This window comes from Rhamphochromis longiceps, linkage group LG1 (genome assembly GCF_057381845.1).
Source record: "Rhamphochromis longiceps isolate RC_006_pf linkage group LG1, R_longiceps_female_GT1.1, whole genome shotgun sequence".
NCBI lineage: Eukaryota > Metazoa > Chordata > Actinopteri > Cichliformes > Cichlidae > Rhamphochromis > Rhamphochromis longiceps.
The window spans coordinates 15563675-15582581 of record NC_140557.1 but is presented as its reverse complement, the minus strand read 5'-3'; the positions used below and the strand labels follow the sequence as shown (position 1 = coordinate 15582581).

The following is an 18907-nucleotide window of genomic DNA, read 5'->3' as shown; positions in this document are numbered from 1 at the left end:
TCAGTAAGCACAACCTGAAGTTATACATAAGGCGCACCGGAATATAAGGCACACCGTCAATGTTTGAGAAAATTAAGTGCGCCTTATAGTGCAGAAAATAAATATATATATATATATATATGTACACATATATATTCACAGAATTGGCTACAAAAGCTGAGCACCTTGAATTACACACTGGACAGAGTAATTGTTGAAAGTCGGTATATTTTCACTTCGTATGTCATACAAAAATCTTTGTCACATTCGAGATTAATTCTACAGACATTTTCTTGTTATAACATTGTGTTCTTCCAGACTCATTAGTGTCGAGTAATTTCACCAGAGTGTAGAAAAATACATTCATCATCATAAAAAGATGAACATATCTAGAATTGAATAAAAACAATGTAAAGGTTAGTTTATTTAAAAACACAAAAAAAAAGACAAAGCAAACAGATGAGGCAACATCAGATTACTACTTCCGTTCACTGTTAGTACCTAACTACACAGATTTTAGGTTAGTACAGAAACAAAAACACATCTATAGAAAATTCAAAACATTTTCTTAATCTGTTCCACTAGCATGTCCAGTGGGTGTATAACCAAAGTCCTTACATAATCTCTAAAGACAATCCATATTATTTATTAATACAAGCTTCTTAGGACTCCAAAAAAAATCTAATAATTGGTACTTTGCTAGATTATTGTAGCAGATATAATCTAATATATTCTGGTATTACACTTTTATCTAACAGTCACAGTTTATCTTTGGTAATACAGAAATTGCAGGCTGGGTTACAGAATCATAATCTTTTTCTTGTCACAATTATTAGCTCAATTCAAACTCACTTAATTGTTCGATCTTATTTGTCTGATTATTATTTCAACCCAGTTTATCTGTATGTTTTGTTTTTCATGCTCTTCTTGTATGTTACAACAATCTGAGAATTAAGTCCTCTTCCTTGGATTATTTGTGAGTGAGAAGTTTGTGTGTTAAACCATGCAGTTGTCACTAATGCCACTTCACAATAACAGTCACCACCTTCTGACCGGATGGATAGGTTTGCTCTCAAGCCTGCAGCACAGTGTTACGTTCAAAGGCAGCAGCATAAAAGTGCATTTTCAATGGCAGGTGTACACACATGGAAAAAGCACTGTGCACATTCACTCCAAAACCTTCATCTTGTCCTCAACAAGGCAAATTCACTTCCATTACATCGCTACAGTGTAAACACAAATGGTTTGATATTTCATGCCTCAAAAACAATTTCCACTTTTCCTATTTAAGAGCTCACACATATCCACGTTAAATTATATCTTTAAAATTGCAAACACAATATATGTCTTGCACACAAATAAAGATGATTAACACTTTTTGCAGTCTAACAGTTGTCTGCAAGAAAGGTTTTGACACATGCAGTATAAAAAAAAGGCATTCACTGTGAATTATGTTAGCTTTGGATTGTCACCCCAATACGTCATCAGAAAAAAATGTATGTTGTTTGACAATAAAATAAAATACACAATTACCTGATTGAAAACAAAAGAATCACCAGTATTTGGGGGAACTGTCGCATACGGTTAGCTCCATATGTATTTCTTGGTACACCACCACAGCGGATTTTAAATCAAATAACCAGCATCTGACTGACTTTCAGCTTTAATTCAAGGGGTTTAACAAATACATTAACTGTTTAGGAGTTTCAAAATTTTTTAGAAGATTTTCAGAGGTTCAAAAATAATGGGATAACCCAGTTATTTAATGGCCAGGTGAGGAAATTTTCTTAATTATTTCTTTACATCTCCAGAAAATAAAAGATTTGGATTTGACTCCAAGTGTTGCCATCGTTAGGTAAAAATTTACCTCTCGGAGAGATCGCAAAAACTTTACTACTGGCCAAATCAACAATCTGGTACAGAAGGCATGCACTGGCCATCTCAGCAACACCAAAAGATAACTAACATGTATGATGACAGAATTATTTCTTTGATTAAGAAAAACAACTTTCAAGTAGATATTACTTTCAGAGTGTAAACTCAAGAGATGCTTTTAAGGTGCAAATCACTGATTGCAAGGATAGGAAAGCCACATTGGACTCCCTAACCCCACAAAATGGACTTAGATTAATAGATTAACTAAACAAAAGAGAAGAGGTAGGAAGATAAAAGTAAGGAGAAAGAGAGAAATGGCTCATGGTCTGAAGCGTAGCACGTCATCTGCCAGACACGGGGGAGGTGATGTTATGGCATTGGCATGAGTGTCTGCTAGTGGAACCTGATCACTAGTGTTTATTGACAATGCAACTGCTCTGATCTCAACCCAGCAGCAGGTGCTTTTAGCTTTTAATAAGTAAATGCAAAACGAAATGCACAAAAGACCCACAAACAATCAGCAACTGAAGGTAGTTGCAGTAAAGGCACAGCAGAACATCTCCAGGAAAAAAAACACAGTGTTTGAAGATGTTCATGAGTTCTACACTTTAGGCACTCATTGACTGCAAAGACTTTCATCCAACTATTAAAAAAGACTGTAGAAAAATGGCTGTAGTTCCTAAAGAGTAAAAGTTTTGTAAACCTCTTAAATTAAAGTCTGCACTTCAATCACATCTTTAGTGTTGAATTTAAAATCCAGAGGTGATGTACAGAGGCAGAATAACAAAGCTGTCTCCAAATACTTTTGGACCTTACTCTATGCGTATATATATTTACGGTTACAACTATGTGGGCATTGCATCATTGAAAAGTAACTGGTACAGTACACCATAACATATGAATATTTTCCACATCCAAACACAGATACAAATTCTACTGATACAGAAGACAGACTGAATGAATGTGATGGCGAATGACCGAGCTCTGTACTCCATATGTAGCAATGTTCCTTAAATGGAGTTTACCAGTTTGGAATGGCTTACTGCTGCAGATAAAGCGTCCAGTCTTTAACATATCACCATGCAACTCACTGAACTGGTGCAAAATCGATAGTCCTCTTCACTTCACTTTGTGTTGTGTTTGGTCTTGTGGGCAAAGTGAAGAGTTTGAGGCACTGCAGTGGTCTGATAAATCTTCATAGAGCCACTTGTTTTGAAAAAAATACATCTGCTGTAAAATCACTGCATTATTTTTATGCCCTTTCCTTAAAAATGAGAGGAGCTTCGTAAGTACAAAGCATGCCCTCTATTAAAACACATCATTAACATGAAAGCATCATATAAAGATTAGCAGTAAAAGTCAAGACCGAACCACAAATAACTGGCTATCGCGATTTTTTTTTTAAAACTGCAATTAAAAATCGTGGAAAAAGTAATGGCTTGTGGGTAATTATTAAACTGAACGAACTGAACTAAACATGCAAAATACATTTATACATTTAACAACATCATGTGGAATCAATAACACTGATCAAGTAACAGTACTGCTTTTTGGTATTACAGTGACTCCACTGTAATAGTTGAATGATCATAGTCACAGTCATGCCTGCCTGAGCTGCTCTTTAAAACATACATAGTCAGCTAAAGCTTCGGATTAAAAAATACGCTGTACATGCTTTTAAGTACCTTTTTGTGCAGAATTAAAACTGCAAATATTTCACTCTTGACAACAATAGTAGAAAATTACACAAACATGCTCCCATAGGGATTTACTTCTAAATACAGAAGGCCCCTACTACAATCTACAGACATCCTCCTCATCAGATTGACTGACTTTTACAATTCTAATGCCAGTATGTTTTTCTAAATATACGCCTCTTAAATGGTGTTCATGGTCTTTGTTAACAGCAGGCTGTGATTGTCATTATCATAACAGCAGCACAGTGACTAACTACGTCCTGGGTTTATTACGAGCCAGGGACCTTTGTTGGATATTATACTCCTCTGTCTCTCATTAACGCCTGCTTGCCTCTAGACTGACTGAGCAATAGTGAAAAAAACAAAGCAAAAACAAATATGTTTAGTTGTTTCAGTTATGAAGACAGACAGATGCAGATTTCCAGATTTCCTAGCTTTTCAGTATGTCCTTAAATGTAACTTCTGTAAGATTTAGTTGACAAACACCAAAAAATACAGTTCTGTATGTTGTTCACGCTCTTTCATTGTTGGGGTTGAGGATGGTAAAGTGGAATATGTGTGCAAGTGTTATCAAGCAAGGCTTTGACTCCTCTTTCACGTTGAAGATGTCTTCTGCTGGGGCCACTTTCAATATTTTGATTTCTGAATTCTCAAGCAATGCCTTGTACCACCAGTTATGACAAACAGAGAGACCTTGGAAGGATCTTGAGAGGTGCCGACAGTCCTTCTGCTACTTGAGGTGCTCAATAATTGAGATCTCGCCTCTCTCCAGATCCGGTCCGTTCAAGACCAAAGCGCCATTTATGGCCGAAGGTGTCGATCCGTGCAGTCCGGCCTCCTTCTCGTTTTTGTCCCGTTCATTGTTGAAATTGACAGACACAACCCGCTTGGGCAGGGTGACCTCGGGAGCCGGGCTAAATCCCAGCTCTGAGGACAGCTTGCGTTTGATTGATGCAGCACGCTGGAACTTGTCATGGATCTCAATGCTAACACGACGACGGGTTTCTTTGAACTCTGCAGAGACATTTGCCGTCCACTCTGCAGCATGCGCCCGGATCTCTCCAACCTGCAATGACACAAAGATATAAAGAGGTCAGTAGAAATGCATTAGGATGACAGGAGACACATGAAAGCCAGCAACAAAAAGACTTTCACAGGTTTACTTTTGTGGTTTTTATCTGATAACAATGAAGGTAATATTTGCACACCTATTTAAAATATACTTCACCATCACCGTCTCATCCTCAGGTGTATCTAATATATCAGGGGTCTCCAACTCCAGGCCTCGAGGGCCGGTGTCCTGCAGGTTTTAGATATAACCGTGGGTCAACACACCTGAGTCACATGATTAGTTTGTTACCAGGCCTCTGGAGAACTTCAGGACATGTTGAGGAGGTAATTTAGCCATTTGAATGGGCTGTGTTGGACCAAGGACACATCTAAAACCTGCAGGACACCAGCCCTCGAGGCCTGGAGTTGGAGACCCCTGTAATATATAATCAAGCATGTATTTTGTGTTGCTGATATAAACAGGACTCATCTTCATGTATATTTACTACAGAGTTGCTGTTGTGATTCTTTGATAGCTCTTTTCGACTGCAAAGTATAGCTCACTTTCTTTCTGTGTGTTTATTCTATATTCATTACAAGTGTGAGTGCATGTTTTTTGTTTTCTGATCATTCTGATGTTTAAAGCTCAGATGTTCGTCTTTGTTGTATTTCCAGATTCTTGTTTACTATTCTAGTACTGTGAATCTTAGTTCTGCTAACACTGAGTTTTAATTTAGTGTTACAATATTATGGTCGGGTTTCTGTCTTGACTTTGTTATTGATGCCTCCAAAGAGTTTCTCTGTATCATGTTATTCTTAGTTTTTTGTCTCTTACTGGTTATCTTTTTGGTTATTTCCTGTTTTACTTTGATAGTTAGTCGTCTCTGGAGCCTTGCTTTTACTTCTCCCCACGACTGTCTTGATTTGTCAGCACAAATTCCTCATTTATACCAGCTGTGTATAAATAGTCCTGCCTTCAGTCTTTGTGTCAGTGTGTGTGTGTGTGTGTGTGTGTGTGTGTGTGTGTGTGTGTGTGTGTGTGTGTGTGTGTGTGTGTGTGTGCGCGCGCGCGCGTGTGTGTGTGTGTGCACTGCAGCCATACAATTTATGGATAATAAGATCCACAGAGCCATTCTGCTACCCCATCTGGCCAAAAATGAAATCTCTTGAAGATAGTGATAATGTCTGTGCGTCTAACTGCATCTGCGGTGACTTATGATAATAACACGCCTGCATCTACAGACCAGTGAGATGGCATATCACAGCAGGACTGCAAGATGTGATTATGTAATTGTGCTCTTGACAAAAATGTGACTTTCACACTCCAGAGGATGTTTTTGATAATAACTGGTAAAAATGTATGAAAAATTCTTTATTCATGCTCACCAGCAAAATTCAGGTAGCACAAAGAACACAGCTGTATCACTCAGAAGGAGACCCTGACAGTTTTTTAACAAAAGGCTGGAAATGTCCAGAAGTTCCTTTTTGGAAACAAGGTTGGATTTATTTTGATAATCTCTGTTATATTTAGTATTAAAGTCATTTGATATTAAGCTTCATCATCACACATTGTCTAAATGATCTCTATTTCCCTCTGGGGATGATCACAATAAGATCCAGTGCTTGTGTTTTGATGGCAGTGAGTCGATTGGATTAGAAAACAGTCGTATCACTGAAATAACGTTAAACAGAGGGCAAAAGTTGAAGTGGCGATATGGCATAATGTAGCTCGAATAATGAGTGTCATTGTACAGAAAAAGGCACATGGTGACAGGTACACATAAAGCTGATAAAAGGAACAAAAACAAGCTGCAAAAAGTTAGATGAAGCAGAAAATAGAAACCGAGGGTATCGTACCTCTTCTTTTGTTCTCTTGGAGATGACTTTCAGCCAGTCTCCAATCATACTGAGGATAGCAGCAAAGTAGGCCAGCCCAACCAGAATCCAGAACCACACGACTGGTTTGTAGTAGTCCATGTACTCAATATCTGACCCACCTACACACACACACACACACACAGATTAACGAGACGGATCAACATGACTCAGAGAACCAGGTCCAAACTGTGTCTTAGCATTAAATCACTGGTTGTGCTTTTTACCTGCCACAAAGTCCCCAAAACCAATAGTAGTCAAGGTGATGACGACAAAGTACAGGGACTCCAGCGCAGACCAGCCCTCGATGTGTTTAAAGATGGCTGCCGGGAGGGCCACAAACAGCAGGCAGCCAAACAGCACGAACAGCAGCGTGGATATGACCCAGATCTTTGTCTGACTGATCTCCCCATGCTACACGGGAAAGAAAAGGACATCATTCAAATACTCAACATAAACTTTGTGTGTCTGCAGGCAGGGAGAATCCAGACATTAAGTATTCAGATCTCAAAGGTATAATACTGGATTCGATTCCTGCACTTGACATCACACTCAAATAAAAGTACAAAAGTGTCACCAAAGGAAAAGATGAAAAATGAAAGAACTCAGTAGATGTTGATGTGGAGGTTGTGTTAATCTATGTACACAAGGCTGGCTCCAGTTACTTCTAATTACTCCAGTCTACCTGTGAAACTGCATTTAGTCAGAATTAAGCTGTAGTATTACTCAGTCGAAAATGTTAATTCTGTGGAAACCTGTGTAATGACAATATTTCATATAAAATAAAAGACAACGTGTTTCTCTCTCAGGTTAAACAGCTAAAGTCATTAAGGATTATTATAAGGATTATTATCTGGTAAGCATTATTGTTTGCAGAGTTGAGATGTTTAAGGTGGGACCAAAGTGGAGGACTGACTGATAATAATAATAAAACAGACTGTTAAACAGAATACTCTGAAGTGAAATGCCAAATTAGCCTGACGCTGTTAGCAGTAATGGCATTATTCCATAAATTGGTCCCGTGGGTGCAGCTGAAGAGAAAAGACATTCACTGAGGATAATGCTGCAGTCTCACACAGTCTGCACTGAGCAATCAGGCTTTCATAGTCACACAGGCACTTACACAATGAACTTTTGTCTTCTTTCCTTAATCACAATATTCATTACTCAGTCCCTCGGGTGCCCTGAGAGCAGCGGGAGGAGGAAATCATTCCAAAGTATGTTTCTGTTTTCAGATTTCTGCTCCTTCAAGACTACAAAACATATTATTCACACCAGCTACTTGAACTTTGAAGACGTGACTGCGAGCTGAGTCACCTTTGTCTCTCTTAATAGATCTGCAGGCTTTTTTTGCAACATGTGAGAAGAATGTGACAACACGATAAATGAACGAATCAGCTTGAAAATGAGTGCCCTGCAACGACAAATACAAAGAGATCTTTTTCTAATTTGGATGAGCATCAGGTGTTTTAATGAGCACCGACTCCAAAATAAAGGAAATGATTTGTTTGTGTTCATGTGTGTGCCTTCTTCTGCATTCCCCTGTCCCTAACTTCTTAGTAAGTGTTTTAACACTTAAAAACACAAGTTAGTTAAACTTGAGGGATGGCACAAACCATTGTGAATTTATCTCCTTCGGTGCAAATGAAGCAACAAAGATGCTCCTAAGAGACAACAAGAACAAAACCCCCCAAAAGGGAGTGATTTTGCAGGTGCTTGCTCTATCTTTATTCCTGATTCAGTTTTCTCTAGTGTTATTCTTGTGTTGTTAGTGTCTTTTTTAATGCTGGTAGGATGAGACTGAACCTGCTGACCATTCATCTTATACAGAGAGTCCAGCCATTGCGAGAAGGTTTGCTGTGTCCCTCAGCACAGAGTAGACAAAAATACCAGGAAAATACCAGAAGACGGGCCGTTAATGAAATAACACATGGAGACATGGCATCAACCCAGCAGCAGGACCGTTATCTACTCCACTGCGTGAGCAGGAACAGGAAAAGCACTGCTAGAAATGAGAAATGACTCTTCAGAAATGACAGCAGGTTCACACTGAGCATATGTGACAGGCATAAAAAAAGGCCTGGAGATGCCGTGGCAAACGTTATGATGCTTGCAACATCAGCTCTGAAGAGGATTGAAGTCTTTCTAATTCCTTGCACTAAATGGACAAGCTCCAGACTGCATATCTCAACTTCTTCCTAAACAAACTGCTGTTCACTGTCTTCGTTCACAAGCTTAAAATCTATTAGCTGTCCCCTCATACAAAAGTGAGGACTGTGGTGGATAGAGCCTTTCAGTCTGTGGCACCAAGGCTCTGGAACAGTTTACCAATCCAGCTCTGTTTGTCTGACTCTGTGAAGTCTTTGAAAGAAACAGTTCAAAACTTTTCTGTTTTTTCAGGTCATTTTTAAGCAATAAATTGCAAAAAAGAAGAGCCAGATGTTGCGAATATGATACAAAATCAAACTCATATATGCAAATTAATACTGAATTATTGTTTTGTGAGAAGGTTCAGTAAAAGCTCTTCAAAATATTTACATTTTCTGGGAATTATTTTCTGGTTCAGGCTTTGAAAGTTTAATGTGATTGTGTTTGATGCTCCACACTCACCACGAACATCTTCTCCACTTTGTCAATGCCCTTGCCAAATATGGTGCCGAGCTGGTCTCCTACACCGGCCAAAAGGAAGCCAAACAGCGGTATCCCTAACAAAGCATAGACAATGCAGAATATTCTCCCGCCTTCGGTGTGGGGAGAGATGTTCCCAAAACCTGCGAAGAGGACACATCACCAGTGATTTGATGATTTGAATCCCGGTATTCGCTGCATGAAGACTGCATTTGTGAATTTGTTTGGAAGATATCCAACCACTACACTCGAAACACTGCTGGATAGATAGTGAAATATATTAGCTGCGTTTTTAAATTACACTTCTATAACACTGCATGTTTCAATTTTTTCCATTTTTGAATATATTCTATCTAATTACAAAAAAGAGTTAATATAACTCAACTAAGGTGGAATTACAGTGTCATGCAAGTAGAAATGGCCACTGTGTGGGAAATTGAGGAGAGTTTAAGAAATCTATACACATGCATGCACAAAGTAAATGTATGGGGAAGGTAAGTGTGCTAGTTTGATTATATCCACAAAGCAGATGTATAATCAATAACTAAAGAAAGGTCACTGTTATCTAGCTAACTGTAAGAGCTATATTTAGAGGACTGTCAACTCAAAAGTAAACATAAATTAATTAAAAACGGAAAATATACAATGTGGTTCTTTCGGTCTGAACATATATGCTCTTTGTGTGAGTGTATGTGTGTGTTTCCTACCAATGGTTGTGATGACAGTCCCAGCAAAGAAGAAGGCAGAGCTCAGGTCCCACAGGCTGCTGTTGTTGGTCATTGTTCCTGCAGGGTTTACTCCTGAACGGATGGCGGACACAACTTGCTAAAAGGTAGAGAGAAAGAAAAAGACAGCCAGAGTCACAGACAGCAACAAAATAAAGTACGACTATTAAAATACAAGATACGGGAAAATAAGATTATGAATATAAACATAAATATGATTGTTTACAGTTTACATCAGCAGATGGAGTAAGCGATAACAGGGTGAATTAATTAGAGGTGATATTGCAGATCTCCTGTCTGGTAAGCTGGGATGGCATTCGAGTATTATACATGATAAAGTGTTGTTGTGTGTGGGCACAGCTTTAAAATGTATTTAAACATCATCCCTGCAGAATGAGGAGTCATTCAGTCTAAAAGCCACAGGCAGAAAAGATCTCCTGTAGCGCTCAAACCTGCACGTCAAAGCAGCCTCTTACTGTGAGTGCTGCAATGACCAATCAGGGTCCCATGCATTGTTGGATTGTCCCTAATGCTGAAGAGTTTCATCAGCATCCTCCTCTCAGACATCCGTAAATTAAAAACCTACTATAAGACACTTTTCTTTACAGATGTGCAGGAATGTGTTTTTGTGCTTACCTGTGTAACAAATTAAAGAAGGAAAATATATGAAATATCATTGTAAACGACGCAAATATCTACAAGTGATAAAGAAAATACATTATCTTGAGTGAATTTAAGAATTTCTGATTTTGTTGGGCCATAGCTGGAAGACCAAGCAAACAGCAAGAGTCTGAAACAGAGCAGAAACTCTCGGTATCTCAGACGCTCTTCCTTTTAAAGCTAAAGGAGCTGTCCATGGTGCTGAAACCAGTGCTGCTGTGCTGAATCATAGTAGGGTACAGTACATACGCTGCTCTACTTAATGCATGAGTTTTAACATTAATATTAATGTCAGGTTAGTCTTACCTTAACCAGCTCCTCCAGCTGGCTCTGGTTGACACAGGAGTGTCTGGAAAGGAACTGCAGCTTCTGGGACAGGATGGCCAAACGCTGTTCACTATTAGAAAGAGGAAAAGTACTATTATGTCAACTGAACAAAGTTTGATTTGGTTTATAAACATCAAAGACTAATGGAATTATATATATGACAGCCTAAATATTTTAGAGTAGGACTAATATGCTCAGTATTTCTGTATTGCTCATGGGAATCATTTGGGGGCTTTCCTACTTTGGTGAAATAAATAATCTCAGTCGTGTCTTTGTTAACTGTGGGAAACGAAGAGTTCACAGCCAAATATACAGCACAGGATACTGGGAAAAATCAAATCTTTATTACCAGGCTGAGGCCATACATGGAAGGTCAGTCACTCTGGCAAACAAATCTGGCAGATAGAAGATCAGAAGCAAGATCCAACAAAATAGGCAAAAGATCACTCACATCCGGTCAGAAGTAGTAAGAACACAAAGGCACAAAGAGTACAACAAAACACGAGGAGCAGCAGGGCGTGTCTACAAGGGTTGTTTTTATGAAGACAGCACAGTCTGGAAAATGGGAAGTAAAGAAGTTGGGCTACGGATACCAAGGTAAGTGACTGAACAGAGATAAAGAGCTGGAAAGTGAGCAAAAGCTGGAAGCAGGAAGTGTATGACAAACAGATATTTCAAAATATAACAGGAAGTGAAAACACAGAAATCCAAACACGTGATATGAAACTAACACAGAAGCCCAAAAATTAAGTGTAGTAGAATTGTACATGTTTTAATGACTCAGTCAGTTTCATGCTCCCAATCAAGAGCAGAAAGTACTAGCACAGACTTGTATATATTCTTTAGTCATCTGTGTTGAAGACTGCATTAAACTAGGGCTGTTTCAGGAAGTGCACTACAGGGTACCCAGTGGTGAGCTGAAAATACATAAAGCTAAAAGTTTACATCTAAACATTTATGACTTTAATAAACATAACATTTAATATATTTTTACTTTAAATAAATATTCATAGAAGATCAAGCACACCGTACTTATTTGTAGGGTCTTAACCTTTGCGTTCATTGCCACAGATTGGAGAGGAGCAGTTATGCGAGTCGTGGGACAGCTAAATAGATGGATGGATGACTGGCCTACCTCTCTTTAACCTGCTTACCTCTCATGGGGCTGCTCCAGGGATCTGAAGACTGCTGCTCCCATCACCAGGTACAGAACCACCAAAAGAAAGATGGCTGTCACCGTCTTCCACTTCATCACTGTGGCAACCACCTGCAACACTTCAGCTTGTTAATCAAACCATATACATACCTGCATGCAAGAGGTGTCCCAAAATAAACTACAATGACACCACAGGGTGTAACAAAAATCCTGTGAAAACATCTCATTTGTCCTCACCTCGCTCTCCTCCGGAGGCGTCAGTGTCATTGGCTTTGTGGAGAAGGAGAGGCGGGGCTTAGTGTTGTGAGTGGCGGATTTAGGGTCCAATAAGTCTGGAGCTGCCACTACCAGGGGAAATGAGAAAATGGCATTCAATTATTTTCCCTCCCATGCACTTTTCTCCCTGCCTGTCTCTGCTCATACATGCTCCAGTCAACAGATTTAGCTTGTTAATTTTATAAAGCCTTATGAATAAATCACCAGCAAAACTTTGAAGTGGTTGCTACATGCTAACACTGGAAAAGGGCTGAGTCGGGCCCTTAAGTTGAGTTTAGCTACACCCGCGTGTGTAACACGTATCTGTGCTTTTATAAAATCTAACATATGATGAGTGATGTGCATCTTAAATATAGACAAATATGGTGAGAGTATGAAGGCTATGACTTTCTAAAAGAGCAATAGAAAAGCAAGGGCGAATGTTGCTAAAGATACCGCAAGAGGAAAAAAAGGTGCTGAGGCCTTTGTAGAAGAAGTGTTTTAAATTATGAAATGTACGTAAAATCAATTCACTCTGCAAATCCTGAAAGAATTAGCATAAAACCATTGTTGTATCAGCTGTTTTATTCTGCTGTAGTTTGTATGCACTTTGCATGTTTCTTTAATTTCCTATAAAGGGGACCTATTCTAATGGTTTCCCACCCTACAGTATTTTTATACCTGGACTCTCCTAAAGTAAATGGTAAATGGCCTGTATTTGTATAGCGCTTTTACTAGTCCCCTCTAGGGACCCCAAAGCGCTTTACACACCCAGTCATCCACCCATTCACACACTGGTGGAGGCAAACTACAGTTGTAGCCACAGCTGCCAGACTGACAGAAGACTGACAGAAGCAAGGCTGCCATGTCGCGCCATCGGCCCTTCTGGCCAACACCAGTAGGCGGTAGGTGAAGTGTCTTGCCCAAGGACACAACGACCGAGACTGTCCAAGCCGGGGCTCAAACCGGCAACCTTCCGATTACAAGGCGAACTCCCAACTCTTGAGCCACGATCAAAGTAGAGTTTCATGATTCACAGCTGTTGTACTCATGGCCAGAGCAGTGTGCTGGGGAGGACCATATTAGGGATATCCTCTCTCTGTGGCGTTATTTAGACCCAAACCCAAAAAACACTGTCTTGAACTGGATGCCAAGTTTAAAATCTGAGCTGTTGAGCTGGTCTGACTGATTCAGCTGCTGATATACTGGGATTTTCCCAATCTCTTGGGTTTATAGAGAATAGTTTAAAAAAGAAAAAAGTGATTGTCAGTTCTCAGGACAAAAATACCTATATGATGCCAGAGGTCAGAGGAGAATGTAACAGCAACCAAGGTATGCAGAAGAACATGTACAACATGTCAAACCTTGAAGCCAAAGGGCTATAGCAGCAGAAGACTGCACCAGGTATCACTCCTGTCAGCTAAGAACAGAAAATCGAGGCTACAGTTCTAATATGATTGGGAAAATGATTTCTGCTGCAACCTTTGGATGAAAACATGGATCCATCATGCAGTGTATCATGAATTCAAGCTGGTGGTGGGGGGATGGTGTGTGGAGAAATTTCCCTGGCACACTTTGGGCCCCTTAGTACCAACTGTTTAAACAAGTTGGTACAAACATTATGTGTAAACCCTAGAGATTAAATGGCACTGCATACCCGAGTATTGTTCTTAACTATGTCCTAAAAATATTCCTTCATGATCACAGCCATCTTTTAATGGCTGCTTCGAGCAAGATAGCGTACCAGAGTTCAAATCATGTCAAACTGGTTTCTTGAACATGACACTGTACTCAAAAGCCCTCCACAGTCACCAGATCTCAATCCACTAGAGCACCTTCGAGACGCTATCATGTCAATATGGACCAACACGAGGAGTGTTTCCAGCAGCTTGTTGAATCAATGCCATAAAGAATTAAGACAACTCTGATGTGACCTCTCCAGAGTGTACTCTGCCTCTTGCCTTGTGACAGCTGGGTCAAGCAACCATGAAAACAGTTAAGAAAATGGATAAATGGATGGCTAAAATAAGGGGTAATAAGTCCTGATTGATTATGCTGTAATTGCAAAGATAATACATTCTTTTTCTTTCCAAACTTTGCTTTCTTGTCTCCCGGGAGGAGACACAAATCCCACTGGGTTTGAGTCAGGAAGGGCATCTGGGGTAAAAGCTCTGCCAAATCAAACACTGTAGTGACCCACTGTGAATAAAGGAGCAGCCGAAAGCAGCTTCCTTTCCTTTTTCTTTTGTGACCAGGACAATGGCATTTGTAAATGTAATTATTTCCCACACAGAATGGAATACGCCTCACATTTAACATTCATCTTAAATGATATGTAGTTACAAAACAAATCTTATAAAATAAGACAACAAGCAGATGAATAATATATATTTTCTCTATTCCTATCTAACATAACAGTTAATACACAGGACCTAAAACTACATTACAAAATGTGATATCCACTTAAAATGTTCATTGTCTTGGTTCTTTACTACACTTAACAGTCCTAATAATTGGCAAGGAAAGTATGTTCTGGGTTAAAGAGCACGGAGCTGAAGAGAAGAGAAGGCAAGACTGGTTTAGGCACATTTTCTACTGGAAATATTAAAAATGTTAAGAAAAGTTCATTAATAGTTCCTCAAATAATTGCAGTTCACACAAATACAACAAAAATAGATGAAATCAGACAAAACTGCAACATTTTCAAATTCTTTTAAATGTTTTTCTTTATATATAGATTTATAAACAAAAACTGTATCAGGAGAAAAATAAAATATATTAAAAATAAAAAGGTCAGAAGCGTCCATCCTGATCACGTGCACTGCTGACCTACCGTTTATCTTAGAAGCACTCCTCTTCCTTCCGATAGTGTCTTAGGCAAAAGTTAAACCATCCCCCTCTCTGTGATCATCAGTGTAGGGTTTGTTAATATAATGTTAGCAGTGAACACATGAATCATGGATTCTCTTTGACGGGATTAGTTTTCGAAATAAAAAAGGAATTCAAAAAGCCTTTTTTCTGGCAAGCTGAGACAGTTTAGCTGAATAAATATTTAGTGAAACAAAGCAAACACGTGCATGCAGCTGTGCAGGAAGGAGTCAAGACTTAGTCACACATAGGAACTCATAAACACACACTTCAGCCTCTCCTCTCACTGTAGGTGGATAATTAAGAACAGTCTGCCGAGTTTTGCGTAAGTTTTGGGACTCCGAGTTAGTTTTTGTGAAATTTGGGGTGAATCTGAGGTGTGGGTGATGCTGGTGTAACATTTTTTTTTCACAAACTTCATGAGGTTATGAAGAAGTTTCAGGATAAGTTTTCTCCCATACAAACTGTGAATTCACTTACTCCTTGTTGCCTATCCGATGCCCTCCGCTCTCCTCTTCTCCTCGTCCGAGGCTCTCACTGCGTTCGGGGGAATCTTTCCTCTTCTGCGTGTCTCCTCCCTGCGGTGCTGAAGAGGGGGGACGAACTGGCGCTCCGTTTTCCCTCTGCTGTTCTACTTTTACCGCTGATGGGACGATAGTGTTGAGTCTGCACCTTTCTCTTACTGTCTCCGCGCGCAATTCCAAAGGGTTTCCTCCGGTGTGTCTTTGTCGTTTGTTATTCTCGCTGCTGTTTCTGCTCTGGAGCATCCACTGCGCTCTGTCTGCGCTCTGGCTTTTTGAGCGCACCGCTGGACCGGCGGAATAACACCGAGAGAAAGGAGGGGTTGGAGTGGGGTGGAGTAAGGACAGGGGTGGATGTGCAGGACACAGGGAGGTGCTTACTGCCCAGGGAGGTTTCTAGAGGATTTGAGGAGTTCCAATAAATGTGCAGCGAATCTGCTGCACGTTTTTTTTTTTTTTGTCATGATTCTGACTGCTGATCGATACCGGAGCAACATGCCTGAAGCTTATGCACAAAAGGCAGACGCTGCCTGGTGATGGCCATGTGGTGATTCCCTGGGGCTGAAAAACTAAAGTAAGAAAAAGAAAAGAAAAGCAGAATTACTTCTTTGCTCCCTACAACCTGGTACAAGATAAGATACATTTCTTTATAGACAGTTTTTTCCCCTTCATAATGGTAGGTGAGGCCTCACTTCTGCTAATTTGAGTAACTAAATTCAGTTAACTGTTTTTGACTCCAACTCCAGGCCTCAAGGGCCGGTGTTTAGCAGGCTTTAGATATCACCCTGGGTCAACACACCTGAATCAAATGATTAGTTCATTGCCAGGCCTCTGGAGAACTTAAAGACACGCTGAGTAGGAAATTTAACCATGTAAATCAGCTGTACTGGATAGAGGATCAAGGAGACATCTAAAAACCTGCAGGACACCTGCCCTTGAGGCCTGGAGTTCCCTACCCCTGCATTAGGTAATAGTACCTGGTAACAGGTACCTTTTTAGTAACCACTCAGCAAGTGTTCCAAGCAATCTGAGCAATCATAAATGTGATGTCAACAGACTGCATGCCACAATTGGCTGATCAGTGGCATTGCTCATGAGAGCGTTTCCTTCATGAAAATCAAAACCACATTTACCTGGCAAAGTAGGTAATAGCTACACAAAAAACCAACACCGTGGTCCCTGTGTCTGACAAATAGCAAAGCACCGAGCAGCAGGTATACCATCGCCTCATCTTACTTTCTTGTGGTGTTCATAATGCATCCAAATTACATCACAAGACATTTGCCCGCGTTTCTATAATGACCCCAGCACATTAGGTGGGACTCAATTGTAATGGAATTCCAGTAGAGCTGAGCTGAGTCACACTGACCCAATCCAAGTAGTCACTAATGGGAAAGGGCTAATAGAGACAGGCAACCATAACACTTATGGTCAGTTTAGAATCACCAATCAACCTAACCCCATGCAAATCCATCTTTTATATAAAGTCTATAGTATTCACACAGAAATAAAATCATGTTGGACAAACCTCCAAAAAGTGTTTATTATTAACAAATGCTTTGCACAAGGTAGTCCGAATGATCTTTAGTGACCAGACCTGATTTCTCAGTAGGGAAGTTTCACTATAGTTTAGCTGCCAGAGTGAAGTAATATGCTTCATCAAACAGGTGGATAAAAGAGGTGATGAAGTATGCACTGTTGGCAAACGATGGATGCAGGCATAAGGAATCTGAGTGGTGAAGTCAGAGCGGAGGCACCATAAACCTGGAGTATTTCTAATGTCCAGCAGGGGGCGACTCCTTTCATTTCAAAAAGAGGTCTGATTGTACAGAAGCCTTAGGGAAAACAGCTTCTTGCTTTATGAACTCAGTAAAAACCCATAGTCTCATTCATTATGATTTCAGTCTTATTGAATACATTACTTTGTGCATTATAGCTGCCACAAGATTGCAAAAGATTGCCTGCCTACCTGGTTACTGATAATTTATATAAGAGTGCAGAGTGTCCCGAACACACTCAGCTGAGGGTTTCAAAACCATCATCACAATGACAACTTCCATCTTTTATTTAAAGGCTGTGAGAAGATTAAAAAAACAAAGTTGAAATGCTGTGTTTTCATTGTATATTTTTCTTATTAGTTGTGTAAAAGCTAAAGGGATTGGAGATAATCTATCTGAATTTGAGGAGCAGGGCAGTGCCTCAAACACTCCCCCAACCAGCCACACATTTAAAATAAATATCTACTTGCACCACACACCCATTTGATCTTGTCATCCTCTCTCAAAGGCCACCACTGCCTCTTGCCTAGCTTGTTGGTCCGTTATTAATAAATGTTTGTCATTCACATTTGAGGTTGGGATATTTGCTGGTCAATTGGATGCTATAAGCTGACATAAAAAATAGTTTATACATAAAACATGTGAATGGTTTCAGTATTTTAGGTTATTTTCTATAGGTTTCAGTATAATTAATAATAATAATAATAATAATAATAATAATTAATTAATCTGTAATATTCACTGAACCTGAAATATGTAATTTGTGGCATGTAATGCATGAACTGACCTGCTATAAAACACATTAGCAGGAACATTATTATCAGTCTCATTCCCCGCAATCAGACACATGAGATTGTCTTTAGAATACTTACTCGTGTTGCTATGGTCACAATTATTCTGACTTCTTTGGTTTATGTCGTCTACAAAGAAAAATACAAAGAGAATCTAGAGAATATCCAGAGGAGACACACAAATATTGTGGAGATTGAACCAAATTTAAGTTATTGAGGCTGCTCAGGTGATCAAATAGGCAGAAAATGGCTAATATTGCACATGGAGGAAGCTGCTTTCTTCTCTGTAGGGAGTTAAGTTTACAGAAACTAAATTTGGCAGCTTCTTGAGGTGAAGGTTCCTGTGTTGATGTGGGTCAAGCTGCTGTTCACACACTAATTAAGGCCCTGGAGGTGCAAAGTTCAGCATTTTTGACTGTGCTCAGGAGCTTTTTTTAATTTAAAGTGTAATAAAAACTACCTTCTCTTTTCCCGATCTCTCATGTTCCTCTGGTCTCTCTGTTCGCTCTCTGTCTCCCAGACACTGATGAGAAATTAATAGTAGTTTAAATGTTCATTTCTCCACCCCATGACTCTAACAGTTACACTTTAATTACACAGCTAGATAAACTTGGATACCCTGTGGTGTGTGCGTGTGCGTTCCATAACTTAAGATGAGGTAACATGCATATGTAGCTTGTGGTTTATGTGTGTATGAACGTGCATATAGTGTGTGTGAGTGT

General features: G+C 39.6%; 1 protein-coding gene across 1 annotated transcript; it reads right to left on the bottom strand.

Moving 5' to 3' along the window:
• Positions 1-277: 277 nt before the first annotated feature.
• LOC146678480 (potassium channel subfamily K member 2-like) lies at positions 278-15895 on the bottom strand. Its single transcript, XM_085398257.1, has 9 exons — positions 15576-15895; positions 12210-12316; positions 11971-12083; positions 10796-10886; positions 9812-9929; positions 9087-9247; positions 6704-6890; positions 6459-6598; positions 278-4617 (listed from the first exon to the last, which is right to left on the bottom strand). Coding segments are annotated over exons 1-9 (1254 nt in total). The 5' UTR covers positions 15577-15895; the 3' UTR covers positions 278-4281.
• Positions 15896-18907: the final 3012 nt, after the last annotated feature.

Excerpts from the sequence above, each read along its gene's own strand:
- LOC146678480 (XM_085398257.1), bottom strand. Across the intron at positions 12,084-12,209 it reads CGCCTCCGGAGGAGAGCGAG|GTGGTTGCCACAGTGATGAA; the intron begins GTGAGGACAAAT and ends GAAGTGTTGCAG. Across the intron at positions 6,599-6,703 it reads TTTTGGGGACTTTGTGGCAG|GTGGGTCAGATATTGAGTAC; the intron begins GTAAAAAGCACA and ends GTGTGTGTGTAG.